The sequence below is a fragment of the Emys orbicularis genome, chromosome 1 (assembly GCF_028017835.1).
Source record: "Emys orbicularis isolate rEmyOrb1 chromosome 1, rEmyOrb1.hap1, whole genome shotgun sequence".
NCBI classification, from domain to species: Eukaryota; Metazoa; Chordata; order Testudines; family Emydidae; genus Emys; species Emys orbicularis.
Genome location: NC_088683.1, coordinates 124,478,849 through 124,493,713, shown reverse-complemented (window position 1 = coordinate 124,493,713; position 14,865 = coordinate 124,478,849). Strand labels below are relative to the sequence as shown.

General features: G+C 43.0%; 1 protein-coding gene across 2 annotated transcripts in view; it reads right to left on the bottom strand.

Annotated features, from left to right (window-relative positions):
- The window catches only part of SLCO1C1 (solute carrier organic anion transporter family member 1C1), a 47,076-nt gene extending 36,273 nt beyond the window's left edge, over window positions 1–10,803 (bottom strand). The window contains exons 1-5 of one of the 2 annotated variants that reach the window (XM_065405220.1): window positions 10,675–10,803; window positions 5,751–5,892; window positions 4,017–4,149; window positions 3,181–3,302; window positions 1,163–1,309 (exon numbers count right to left, since the gene is read on the bottom strand). In XM_065405220.1, coding sequence (XP_065261292.1) covers window positions 1,163–1,309; window positions 3,181–3,302; window positions 4,017–4,149; window positions 5,751–5,892; window positions 10,675–10,803 — 673 coding nt within the window. The remainder of the gene's footprint in view (window positions 1–1,162; window positions 1,310–3,180; window positions 3,303–4,016; window positions 4,150–5,750; window positions 5,893–10,674) is intronic. The other variant, XM_065405228.1, reaches the window with a different exon arrangement.
- Between the last annotated feature and the right edge of the window lie 4,062 nt (window positions 10,804–14,865).

The following is a 14,865-nucleotide window of genomic DNA, read 5'->3' as shown; positions in this document are numbered from 1 at the left end:
AAGGAAACTGTCATTTTTCTGCCTTAAATGACTCTGTTTTCATACATTGTCATGCTCTGTTCTTGTGTACAGTATCAGTGAAAAGTGATCTGTATCTTAACATGCAGGACCAAATTCTGCCTTCACACACATTGGTTCAAATCCAAAATAATCTCATTCGTATTCCCAGACAATGGAATTGTTCCAGACTAGCACCATTGTATCAAAAAGCAAAAATTGGCTCATTGCATCAAAATTTCACTTGTTTTTTTGCTGTCACCCAATTAACAGACCTAATTCAGCCTGGAATAAGTGAATTCATGGAAGTTTGTGTTCCAAATTCAGAAGTGCCACCAACAGGGTTGCAAATTATGTATAAGGTGGTCAGAAAACGTGTGTACATTAACCAACATATTTTATTAGTGATGGACAAATCTCAAAAAGGTTCAGCACGTCACATTGGATTAAGTTCAGATGTTTTTTATTTGGCTCTTATCCAACCCACACACATCTTTTGAGTTTTCAAAATTGATCTGGAAATCTTGCAAGAACAAATTTTTACATAAAATTTCTGGTAGATCTCACTTCTAACCAGACTAGAAATACTTTAAAAAAAAAAAAAAAGTCTCTAGTGATAAAAACCTTCCAGATGGTATTTCATCTTAATATACAGGTATGGTCACACATGAAACACAATAGGGAAAAAGTTCTGTTAAGTATTTCGACCCTCAACATATGACTGGTTCTGATTCAGTTTGGAGGGAAGATTCCAAGTTCTGATTCTGTTCATAATAGTTTGTCTGTCCATAATTTAAATTCCATGCTACAAATGCTACTAATAAATCTATGCTATATAAATTTCTATTCCCCTCCAGAGAACTGAGTGTGTAATCCACTAATCCACATGCAGAAGATTTAATAAGATTAAGGTAGCAGCAGGAATCCGAGGCCAAATTATCTTCTCAATGAAGATAATGGGATTGCACTGGTGTAATCAAGAGTGGAATTTGGCCCCTAAAATGCACACAGCTTTTAAATAAAACCTTGAAAATTTTAAACCATGCAAGCAAAATAATCAGGACAAGTTAATTTAATGTCACTCATTCTGCTACTGAAAACAACTCAATTTACTTCTTGCAAAAAATAAGACATTAGGATCAAGTAATTTGAATTATTATATTACCAATGTAGAAAGCAGCACTCTCTTCGCTGGCATAATCGTCAATATACGTAATTCCCAAAGGCTGGATAGGAGTCTCCCCTATCCCACGCAAAAGATTCCCCAGCAAAACATAGATCCACATGGATGATCCAACTTCTTTTTCACATCCTGGATACAGAGAGAGAGTAAAACAAGACATGGTTTGTGACATTTTGACATTGAACACACAGGACTCAGCTCTGTCCTCAGCTGTACAGGTACATTTCCTGTTGGCACCTGTGTAACTGGGAGGAAGAACTGAGCCCATAGATTTATTGCAAAGCTAAAACAACACTCCCAAGGCCAGTCGGTAGAATGGAATTTTAAACCTCTTCTGTGCTGTTTTATGCACCAGATTCAGTGCCTGTGCTGTACCACACACCTCATGCATTTCATCCAAACAGCTAACATTCTGTAGCATTGTGAGCAGAGGTAAAAGGGACTCTAATGGTTCTCTTTAAGTCATACAGGCAAATATCAGTAGAGCCCCTATTGGCTTTGGAATCTATATTTTCCTCAGTGCCACACAGGTAACAGGTTATTTGAATTCCTGGATGGTGCCAATGCAATGACAAAGACCAGGCTTTATTTTATCTTTTGGACCAATAAATGTTGAATGTTGAAGTATTTGAGTTTATTAAGATTCCCGCAGAACCTGCACACACGGCTTTATGGCAGTCATTCCACCTAGCAAGGCACCTGTGAAATTGATGCAGCACCAAGCAGCAGTACATCGCAGCACCAAGCAGCTGTAAAACCAGCAGATCTATCCCACTGAGAAGTCACAATTATGGGGGAATGCTCAGATGGTGTATAGCACTTCCATCCCTGCAATCCTTACCATTCTCCTATATGAAGGTATCTGAGGCTGTTCCTAAGATCTAGCTATCCCTACCTTGGTTGGACAGCTCCTTTGGGCCACAGGCAGCTGGAAATAAGCATTTTTCAGGCTGCTTCAATTTATGCCAGGGATCTTACTAGCCTCTGGCTGGCCCCAGGATTGGGGGAATTAAAAGATGGCATTAAAGCAAGCTCAGCTATGTTTCTAGTGCAAAAAGTAGCACAGAGATGAAACAAAGATAATTGCCTTTACATGGTTGCTTGGGATATATCTTGTGTATATATAACACACACAAAAAACTATGTTACAAGAGCATTATTAAGGTCACAAAGTCAGCGCTCAAAAGTTAAGAAATGCCAGAATTAAGGTTGCTTAGGCAACCTTAATTTGGCCCCCTAGAGCGTGTTGCATTATGATACAGTCTTTAATTACATGATCACATACTATTTATTTTTTTACATAGGGCCTCTGCCTCATTGAGTGCACAGGATGGACGGTGCTCACTTAAGGAGCAGCTATTTAATATTGTTTTCTTCCTGTTGTTCAATGTGTGGCAAGATGGAGCTATTCTGGGGATGAATCAGGATTGTGCAGTGAAAGAGGCTGTTGTCTGTGGGACCTCCTGCCTCACTTGTTGCAGAAGCAGAAAAGTACATAGTGAATGAGGCAGGGGATACACAGTGAGAGAAGAGAAGAGGTCCTATTGTTACAGCAGTTGAATGCTGCCCTGGGGAACTGGATTCTATCCCTGCCTCTGCCACAGAGTTCGCAATGTATATGTGATGCTGGACAAGTCACTTAAACCAGAATTTTCACATGTAGTCACAAATTGTGTGTTCCTCGTTTTCTGGGTGCTTGATCTGAGACCCTGGGGATAGATCTGCAGTAGTACTGAGCGCTCACAGCTCCAGCTAAAGTCAATGGGAGCTGTGCTGTGCTTGTTCTTGAACTGGCTGAACCCATTTGGCCAAAATTTCCACAGAAACTTTCAGCCAGAGGCAGACACAGCATGGAAAATTTCACCCCAAATAGTTAAAGTTTGGCAACTGAAAACTGGGTCTTATAATGTGACGTATTGGGCAACCTTCATAACAGCCAGTGCTACCAGACCCACCTACATACATACACAATATTTTTTTTTTAAATGGAATATTCTTACCTGCATTTATTTTGGCTTGAGACCTTTCTAAGACTGAGAGTGGTATTTGGCTTTTATCCTGTAGACATGGGGAGATGCTGACAGTAGAATTGGTGGAGGAAGAAAATATCTCATACCTATAGCTGTGTAAAAATCAACATCTTTACTCTTCTCCCCGTTACAATATATTACAACAGAAAATTTCATTGCATCCTCATTGAAGATACGCATGTACCAAAGCACTTAAATGAAGTCTCAGGTGCATCTGATTAAGGTGATCCCAACAAGCTGCATGGATTACAGGTTATATGTATACATGATTGAGAGGGGTTAGATAAGTAAATGTATGTTGTAAGAATATTGTACTGTATGAAGTGTGCATGTGGCCACATCCCAGAAGATCACCTGGTATTCTGAGTTCCAGATCTGGTCTAGTGTAGAATACAAAATAGTGGGATTGTCCTCTGGGTCCTACATAGTTCTTTCCTACTCACTATTTTCTGTTTTTATTCGTCACTTCATCATAGACAGCTCCAATGGGCTTTAGATCATGCCCAGAAAGGGCTTACAAACGTCAACTAATCAGAAATGAATTTCAAATTTGCATTGATATTGATGGAATATTTTTTTCTATTATTTGCTCAACTATAGTAATAAATAATCTATTTGTAATAAACAATTAATAATAGTAACCATATTACTCTCTGTTCCCATCAGCACTTCCACAATCAGTGTCTATGTGGTTTGAATAGGTGCATACAGTGTCTATGTAGTTTAAATAGGTTCATGGGCAAAAGGTAAGTTCTGCGCTAGTGCATTTCTTTCTGAACAGAAAGAACAGATTGCTTTGCACTTACCGTCCCATAAAGAATTGGGGCATCGCAATTAGAAAGGTTCCAGCTGACATTATTAGGCAACCAACTCCAATTATCTTTGGCCTATGAAGTTTCGCTCCAAAGTAGCTTACAAGAATTATGATTAGGAGATTCCCTTTGAAAAATACAAAAAGGTAACTTGGATTTACAACACACTCATAAGTGAACTACACGCTAAACCAGTCATTCCCAAACCATGGCCTATATAACACTTGTTGGGGGTCCACAGGAAGATGGCTGCTCACATGGTGGTGGGTCTCCTCCTTGTTTCCAAATAGTTGTGCAAGTGTCCAGGATCAGTTAGGAAGAACATGGGCACCTGTAGAAGCAGCTGGAAACGAGGACCTAGCCAGATGCCAGTCACTGGAAAGAGAGGTGGAATGTCAAGGGGGTTGGGGGGAGGTGGGAAGGGAATGAGGCAGCCAAGTAATAGGACTTTGGGTACCTTAGCCAATATTATATTCCCAGGAGTGCTAAAATGCCACAAAACACTAAACTGAAGAAATTTTGACATAAGTCCAAAGGTTTGATGGTAACTTTACATAATGTCATGTTGGAGATCTCAGTGCAGGAGTACCCTTGATCCATTGACCAATGGAGGCAATATACGATTTGACCTTTGTATTCTCACCATTTACCAAGTCACAGAGATATCCTGGCTGGATCACACAGGAGGGGATCTCACAGTGACAACGCCAGGGGAGAGAGGGCTGAACAGTGCACAAGAAAATTATTGTCTTTTGTCTACTGCTAACACCAGTGCCAAACCCTTTTAACACTGCTTCAAGGTAACCAATGGTACATGTCTCTGGTTGGGCTTGCCTAAGGAAAGAATAATCCATGGTCTGATGTATGCAGCTCCCTTACCACAGCACTTAATTACAGAGGTGCCCCCCTGGAATTTTCCCCCATGGTACACCCCATCAGTCCCTGTGGAGCCAACCCCACTGTAGCTGCTGGTCCCAGCTTTCCACGCCCCAAGTCTTTGCTAGGCTCAGCCCCTGCCTCTCAGCCTGGCTTGCCCAGGTGCAGCATCACACCCCCATCCCTGAGAGGGGGACAGGATGAGGCTGGGCAGGCTCCTTGTGGGAAGCCCTGATGTAGGACCTGCCTCACCATGCAGCAGCCGCAAGGCGGAGCAGCACTGGCCTCCCCCTGCCCAATGTGCTCACTCCGGTTTGGCCCCGCAGCCCCTCCGTCATGACAGAGGGAGTGCAGGACCAAACCTGAATTGGCAGTGGGGCAGCTGCTAGCGCTGCCACTCCTCACCACTGCCAATAGTACACTCTGTGCGTACAACTGAGGGCACCACTGCTGAATTACATGGATAAATGAAATGTCTGCATCTCAGGCCACACTATGGGTGAATCAGGCTCCGCCACAACCCTGCATTGTGCTATCTAGGGGAGTAGTCTATACCCTGGCTATCATATTCTCACAATAAAATCCCTGTCCATGCTGGTTCAGAAAAACAGTGCTAACAAGAACCATCTCTTAAAGCAGCAGTCACCACCACAGTTTCAACCATTACATGGTCAGGGCCATGTTAAGCGCAGTCTCATCACTGTCACACCAAATGTAAACACATATTAAAGGCCACATTTGCTCTTGCCAGATGGATCTCATTTAACTTCAATAGGCCTATGAGATTTGTACGATCATTTGCCACAATGACAGGTGGCATTAGTTTTGTCTGAAAATGAAAGCACCACATACCAATTTCAAAGCTGCCGTCAATAACACCAACCAAAGAAGAAGGGATATCGAATCTTCTTTCTATTTGGGTGATGGTACTTTTTAGATAACTTCCTGACAATGCTTTAGCGAAGTAAACAAAGGATAATGCGCCAAGAAATATCTGTGAGAGAAGTCGATGGTAATTAAGATCATACTATAACAAATATTTTGTTGTATTAATTGAATTAAACATTTTTTTTAAAATAGACTTTTATTATTAATTATTATTATGAGTGATTTTTCCTCGTGTTTGTGAAAGGTTCTGGATTGACAATCTTCTATTTATCCACAGCTCATGGACAGCAGCAGTTCAAATTTCCTTCACTGTCCGACAACACCGCTATTATCGCAGGAGACAACAAAATGACAAAGCAAACCCTGTCTCTAGGGCTAGGGGGATAATTCAGCCTCCTGTAGAAGCAATTACTGTCAATTTGGATGGATTTTTTTTTCATATGAACACTTATTCACTAGGGAATAGACTGACAGTAGCAACCCATTTCACATAGGGAACCAGCCATCCAATGGTAATAAATTTAAAACCCTTATCCTGAAAGTTGTTCTTACTGAAGTCACTGGGACCTGGGACAGGAGAATCTGCTACTATGGAGCAACTTGCAGAATAGGGGCTTTAAACAACCCCAATCTGGACTGGATGTTAACCAATGAGCATGAGACAAAAGGTGCTGCTTCCCTTTATCAATCCCAGGAGCCATCCTCAAACCTTCATTTTAAAATTCTTCATATGAAAAATGTCCTTTGTAGAACGATCCTTCCCCCATCAAACCTCCTGTCATATAATAACTACAGCGTATACATGTTTTTCTCTTGTGTCTGCATAATGGGGTATATAACCCCACACTGGGATAGAAGAGGGCTAAGGAGCAGTTCTAGGCCCAAGTGGTCCCATCCCGCTGCACCTGCAGAGCCTGCTCCAGCAGGAGGAGGAGTTTAAAAGCAAGCCAGACAGCTCAGAAAGGGGGACAGGGATAGCAAGTGGTGACAGATCTATCTGAGAGTGCCCAAGTCAGGGAACAGTGGGAGCTGTTACTGCAGAGAAGGGGGGTCCGCAAGCAACAGGTACCAAAGGCCGCAGAAGAGGACCAAATTAAAGATCCTTAAGGATTAAAGAACCCCGCACTCTAGCTTTTCTCGGATTGTTTGTGAGAATATGACCACGCACTAAGCTGAGAAAGTAAATGGTAGGAAGTGGTCGAGGGAGGTAACCTCAGAGCACGCCTGGGTGCTTGATATTACTGCCTCTTACAGAGCCCTGGGTCAGAGCCCTGCAGAGAGGGTGGGCCTGGGCTCCCCTACCAACCAGCAACCAGGGTGACATAACCCTTCTGCCTCCTTGAGGTAAGAGAGATAAAGACATTGTAAGCCCTGAAGTAAGGTTGTGAGGTCTTCAGGGGCCCGGAGCTGAGCCGAGCCAGAAACTCTTTCTGGGGGGATGTTGGACTTCTACACTTTGTTAGATGAAAGGGGTGGACTTCAATAGTGACCTGGGTGGAGGGACGAGTTACTACCTGCCAGAAGAGAGACCACCACTGTGCTGGAGTGACAACCGGGCTGGGGACACTGGAGATGGGGGAGATTTATGACCTAGGGACCTAGCCATTACGTGGTACCATGAGTAAGGCCAGCCCTAACACAGACTAGTCTGTTAAATGGAGACTCCCCACATCTCTTTTTGCACAGCTAGTTATTTTCAGTCGGATGCAACCAGCTCCAGAATAGAGTCAAACACCGTGTGCTTTCTAATGGAGGCCACATGTCGTTTTTTCAAACAAAGGCTGTGCTGACTGCACGTATATGTCTTTTGTTTGTGTAGGAAAAAACCATAGCAATGAAGAACGTCATAATGTATAACACACACCAAGGGCCACACTCTCCCCCATGCTGTGCATTTATGACTATCCCGAGTGCAATTACACAAAATGGGGTAAATCAAGAGCTCCATAGGAACACTTCCCTCCTAGTACATAATTTGGTCTATTGATTGTAGAATTGGTATTCAAGTTTAATGCAAACTTTCGCATTGCGCTTTCTAATTTCCCAGTGTCCCACTTGCATTGCTTCCCAGCACGGGCTGCTACCCGCAGAAATCTCCTAAGTGCCTGCTATAATTTAAATAAAACTTTCCCCACTTTGTATGGTATGAACAGTATTTCCCACCAGGAGGGCTTTCAGAAAGCTTTCCAAGGAAAATAAGCATAACTGTCATTTTCCTTTGTGTGCGCATTAATGACTTTGGATTTTATATGGTCATGTAAAAACATGAATATGATTTTCAGGGGTAGATGATGTAATGAAAACAGGACTTCAAACCTCTTCGTTTTCAGACATATTTTGAGGTCAGATTTCTTAAATGTCTTGGAACTACCTAAGAGGGAACCTGACATCAGGAGGTAGCAAAAATGCTTCTGAATTACACTGGCAATGTAGAAATGCCCAGGATGTTCCATCCTTCTCCAGCTCACTTCCAAACATAGATAAAGTTGGGTGTTGACCTCACCATAAATCAGCTGGTGCTTTTTTTGGTAAGTAAACCTAAGTGCAAAGTTTGTGAAAGGCTGGCCGTTTACAAAATCAATTTGCCGAATCTCCTCATTATTCAGGTTTTCTAGAGGTTAACTGACCCAGCTTTCCAGGCCCGGAAGCGTGATAGCAGCAAAATTTCCAAACTGGACTAATTGTTTGAGCTATAATATTAGTGTATTTTGGAGGCAATAAGCTGATTCCTGAGTGGCTGAACTGTGACTGAAGGTTTATTCAATGAGGGAATCAGATTATTGTTGAGCAAACAGAGGGGCAATGATTTTATTGCTATTATAATGTAGGTTTAATTAATACCACTTGTTTTTAATTTCTCAGCAACAGTGGCCCAGTTTTCAGCCATCAGTGGATATCTGTGTGGTGGTAGATAAGACCAATGGAAATATTCAGGAGTTTATGTTGTCAAAGTTGTCATTTTATTCTGTACAAAATTACCAGACTCATTGTATCACAGAGCAGATTATCTGTTATGGGCTGTAATTTACAGGCTCCAATCTCATTGAAACCATTGGGACTCTTTCCATGGATATTGGCTCAGATTGTAACTGGAAACAATGGACTGTAACAATGGAAAACCAGAAGGAATAAAGAATGTGAAGGGGAGCAAGAATTTGGCAAAGCCAAAGATGTTCTGATTCAGATTGTGACCACATATACCTCAGTGAACTCAACTCACACCATAGCAGAAGCTGATCTCTGGAGTGCAGATTGCAAGAAAAGACCAGTTGCGTGAAAAAGTAACTGATCTTCTACCGCCCGCTTGTGCAGGGCTGGATTTCCAGAGGGAGTGCTCTTCCAGGATGGTATTGTAATGTGAATGTGTTGTGACATTATCACATTGCACTGCTACATCACAAGTCTGAGGCTGCTGAAGCTGAACTCACAAGAGAATGCTCTCATTCAAGCACAGCAATTTTGGGTGGGCTCAGAGTTTGATGAGAACCAAAAAAACCAACACATTACTGTTGGTTTTCAGGGTCCCTCATTCATAGTACCACAAATCAAAATTCATGTTTGTTCCATCAGTGAAGTGTTCAAGATGTACGTAAAGTAGTAGGAATAATTTTTCAAATTCCAGAAACCTATGTTACCAGAGCTACCAATTAAAAAAAAAAAAAAAAAAAGACATTTACTGACCCCACACACTGGTACTACAAACATTTACTATTCCAGAGGTTCTCAAACCAGGACTGGCTCTAGGCACCAGCAAACCAAGCACGTGCTTGGGGCGGCACAATTTTTTTTTGCTTGGGGCGGCAAAAAACCTAAAGCCGGCCCTGTCTCAAGCTGTGGTCCGTGGACCACCAGTGGTCCGTGAGCTCCATTCAAGTGGTCCGTGGATAGTTCCCTCTAAGGTGCACACCTGGGTGGGTGAGCGAGAGAATGAAGGGCCACCCACCTAATTAGTGGAGCCACACAGGCGTGGCTCCACTAATTAGGTGCCTGGACCCTGGAGAAGATGCACATGTAAGGTGAGGTGGTGGCCTTGGGGGGAATAGGGGGTAGGTGGGAGGGGGCAGTGGGGTGAGAAGAGGGGGTGGGAGGAATTTGGGACGTGCAGGGCTGTGGCGGCCAGAGAAAGAGGCGACTTTTCCCAGCTCCAGGGCTGCGGCTGCCGGGGAGAGACCCCCCTCCTTCCCAGCCCCAGCTCTGGGGCTGCTGTGGCGCGGGAGAGACCCCCCCTCCTTCCCAGCCCCAGCTCGGAGGCTGCTGCAGTGTGGGAGAGAGGGAGAGACCCCCCCTCCTTCCCAGCCAGAGCTCAGGGGCTGCCATGGCGGGGGAGAGAAGGAACATCCATCTGATTAGAAAGGCAAGACTACTGATATTAAAATATGAGTTGTGCGCTTTTATTTGTAGAACAAAAAACCATTCATTATTATTAAGGGTTTTTTTATATAGTGCTTTTATCCAAAGCACTTTACAATAGTTAGCTAATGGTACAAATGACATTAGGAAAGCTCATTAAGTGGTCCGCCGAGACCCTCGGAGATTTTCAAGTGTTCCGCGAAAAAAAAAGTTTGAGAACCAGTGTACTATTCTATTGTTAACTCAGGGAAATACCATGGGCTGGTAACTGTGAGTAAATATTAGTTGTTAATAGTGGCTACTGAACACACATTACATGTGAGCCTGAACCATGGCCCCAGAGCTGAACATCCCCAAAAGTTAGGGAAATTTGAATCAGCATCAGAACTTCATAAATTAGATCCATCTATATCACTTTTACACTGAATGGAAAAAGGGGAACATTCCAGTGAGAAATATACTGGGGGGAAAATGCATCCAGCAACAAAACTTCAGCCATTCAATGGTCTGTGCTGTAAAATTCAGAGCTCTTCCTTACCTTTATACCTCCACAGCACGTTTGTTTCTCCTTGGAAGCAGAAGATTCAGATTTAGATGAAGACCTGTCAATTGGCAGGATTATGGTTTTTGAGAACAACTGAGCGTTTTCTTTTGCTGAATTCTCCATGATAATATGGCCGGTCTCTAATCTAGAAGACACCAAGAACATTTTAAAAGGGTAAAGTAGGGGCTCTGCACTGAAAGTTTGTCACATAACATTAAAACCTGCCAAACTGCTTCCTGTGCAGACAGCAATTACCAGTTTATAATCAAAACAGACATGGGGAGTTAGAAGTTTACTTATGGAAATGTGCAATCAGATTACCTAGACAAGACAGATAAAATTACTATCATACACAATAAACCAACTGTGTTTTCATTCCCTATCAGTGCTGCATAGATTTGATTTTGCTAGGCATTTGACCAAGTATTGCTAGTTGAGTAAATATTGCTCTTTAACTTCACATAGAGATCATTAGGTTTATAGATAAGCTAATTGTTTTAAGTGCCATCAAATTTTCTCTACCTCCTTGATATCAGTCAATGAGCAACATGAAAAATAATGTGGCTTTAATTCGCTATGATAACTTGCCAGTTCAGATGGGACCATAAGTCTCAATGATCTTGTCAACGATTACAGGAAAAAAGCCTGAACTTGTGTCTTGGCAGGTAAATAGAAGGAGGTAGATTAAAAACTAAATATTTTGTTTTCAAATATTAATATCTCCACAATTCTTAAAACCATGCCTACATACCACTGTGCCTTGTTAATCATTTCAGTCCCTAAATCGGTTTAGGAAATATTTTTAATCTCTTGTGTTGACCTTTAAGCAACCCTAGGTTTCACAGAACAGAAAAGGTCGGCCAAAAATAGGGAAATGTTAAAGCTGCCATTCTTTTATAGAATCATAGAAATGTAGGGCTGGAAGGGATCTTGAGAAGTCATTGAGTCCAGCCCACAGAGCTATGGCAGAATCAAGTACACCTAGACCATCCTTGACATGTGTTTGTTTAACCTGTTCTTAAACCTTCAATGATGGGGATTTCACAACTTGCCTTGGAAGCCTATTCTGGTGCTTAACTATCCTTATAGTTAGAAGTTTTTTCTTTATATCTAACCTAAATCTGCCTTACTGCAGATTAAGCCCAGTCCTACCTTCAGGGGACACGGAGAACAATTGATCACAATCTCATTTATAACAGCCCTTAACATATTTGAAGACTATTCTGAGGTGCCCCCTCAGTCTTCTTTTCTCAAGACTAAAGCCCAATTTTTTTAACCTTTCATTATAGGCCAGGTTTTCAAAACCTTCTCTTTTTTGTTGCTCTCCTCTGTCCACACCTTTCCTAAAGTGTAGTGCTTAGAATTGGACACAGTAGGCCAGCTGAGGCCTCACCTATACCTAGTTGTGCAGGACAATTACCTCCCATGTCTTACGTATGATGCTTCTGTTGTAAGTACCCCCAGAATATTAGCCTTTTTCACAGCTGCATCATATTTTTGACTCATCTTCAATTTGTGATCCACTATAATCACTATACCTTTTCAGCAGTATTACCACCAAGCCAGTTATTCCCCATTTTGTAGTTGTGCATTTGATTTTTCCTTGCTAAGTGAAGTTCTTTGCACTTGTCTATATTGAATTACATCTTGTTGAATTCAGACCAATTCTCCAATTTGTCAAGGTCATTTAATGCTCATCCTGTCTGCCAAAGTGCTTGCAACCCCTCCCAGCTTCGTGTCATCTGCAAATTTTATAAGCATGCTCTGCACTCAATTATCCAAGTTGTTAATGAAAATATTGAATAGTATCAGATCCAGAACTGACTCCACTAGCTATACCTTCCCAGTTTGACAGTGAACCATCAATAACTACTCTGAGTACAGTCTTTCAACCAGCTGTGCATTCACTTTATAGTAATTTCATCTGGCCCACATTTCCCTAGTTTGCTTATGAATATGTCATGTGGGACTGTGTCAAAATCTTTACCAAAATCAAGATATATTAACTGCTCCCCCCATCCACTAGGCTAGTAACCCTGTCAAAAGAAGGAAATTTGGTTGGTTTAGCATGATTTATTCTTGACAAGTCCATGCTGGCTATTCCTTATAACCCTATTATCTTCTAGGTGCTTATGAATTGATTGATTAATAATGTGTTCCGTATGTAGATATAGAGACGTAGCTCTAAGATATAGATCGTCACAACTTTCCAGGGCATCTGTGGAATAAGTGGTTGTCTCTCTGGAAACTTAGGTGCCAATCGGATGTAGTGTTAGTCTTAACCATATTTAACTAGATGTACAAATGTATGCAAATATTTGCCGAATGAATGGATGGAGCCCTTCGCTGTACCTGGAGTCTCAACCAGGTAGAAGGAGGCCATGAATGAGAAGTAGTATACTTCCATTGACAGCATTGCATCATGCCAGTGGAAATAACAGCTGATGACCTGTGTTCACGTGACAGGGTATTGAACTTCGTCACCCTGACCAAAGCCTGAGTAAGGCTTGGAAAAGAAGTTTATTTTCTTGCCAGCACTCCTGTGTATCAGGCAGGAAAGCTGGTTCTGTGATTAGGTCACTAGCCTGGGACTCTGGAAACTTGGGTTCAATTCCTGCTTTGCCACAAACTTACTGTGGGACTTTGGGCAAGTCAGTCCATGTCTACACATGGGCACTGTAGCTATGCCAACATAACCTCGTAGCATCGACACAGCCTACAGTAATGGAATGGGTTTCCCGTTGCTGTAGGAAATCCATCTTCCCCGTCAATGGAGGCATTCTTCCATCAACCGACTTGCATCTACACCAGGGGTTAGTTAGCCATATCTACGGCGCTCATGGGGTGTGGATTTTTCATACCCCTGAGCACAGTAGCTATGTCAGGTTAAGTGTGGACTTAAACCTCTCTGTGTAATAGGAATAATAGCACATCCCTAGCTCACATGGTGTTGTGAGGAGAAACATTATACAGTGTGAGGTGCTCAAGCACTATGGTGATGGGGGCCATATAAGCACACGTGATACATAGTACACCAGGGGTGGGCAAACTATGGCCCAGGGGCTGCATCCAGCCCTCGAACTCCCGCATGGCTCCTGGAAGCAGCAGCATGTCCCCCATCCGGCTCCTACAAATAGGGGCAGACAGGGGTCTCCACACACTGCCCCTGCCCCAAGCACTGCCTCCACAGCTCCCATTGGCTGGGAACTACGGCCAATGGGAGCTGCCTGGCCGCGCCTCCGCATAGGAGCCGGAGGGGGGAGATGCCGCTGCTTCCAGGAGCTGCTTGAGGTAAGCACCAACCGGAGCTTGACCCCCTCCCACGCTCCAACCCCCTGCCCCAGCCCTGATCGCCCTCCCGCCCTCCAAACCCCTTGGACCCAGCCCGGAGCACCCTCCTACACCCCCAACCCCTCATCCCTAGCCCTACCCAGAGTCTACACCCCAACCCCCTGCCCCAGCCTGAAGCCCCCTCCCGCACCCTGAACTCCTCATTTCTGGCTCCACCCCAGAACCCGCAGCCCCAGCTGCAGCACTACCACGTTCTCCTGGAAGCAAGAGGTAATGTACAGAAATAAAAGGGGGAAGTCCTCCACACTGCTACCAGAGGCACAGAAGATCTACAACCTATATTCCAGAGGGACCATGAAGTGGACTGCATTCTGATAGACACAATAACTGAGAAATTTCAATAATACTCTGATCTCTTGGGATAGGCACATTTTCTAAGAACCTGCTCCCAGATGAGACGACTGAGCGTTATCCTCTGAACATAGGTATTAAAGATAAGTCATGTTCATTTTAAGAGTTAAGATATGGACTAATTAAAGACTAAATTATCTGTGGAATAACTGAATATCACTGGCAGCAGGGAGTACTGTTACAGGGCACCTATTGTACAGGAGTGAATGTATGTACGAGTGCCCAAATACTAAGCTAATGGGTGCTTTAGCAATGCGTGTAACAATAAAGTAATAATAAGACACCAAATGCATTTTGCTTGTGAATTATCAAAAAAGGCATCAAACCATTAGGCCTTAATTTCAGTCTCTGGTAAGGAAAGGTCAAGCCTGGAATAGCAGTGTAGGCCCATTAACTATATCACCTGGAGAAGCTTTCACAACACCTTCCCATGCTGTGTTTCACTCCAGCCAGTGCTATCCATGCCTCACTTTACGAGTATCA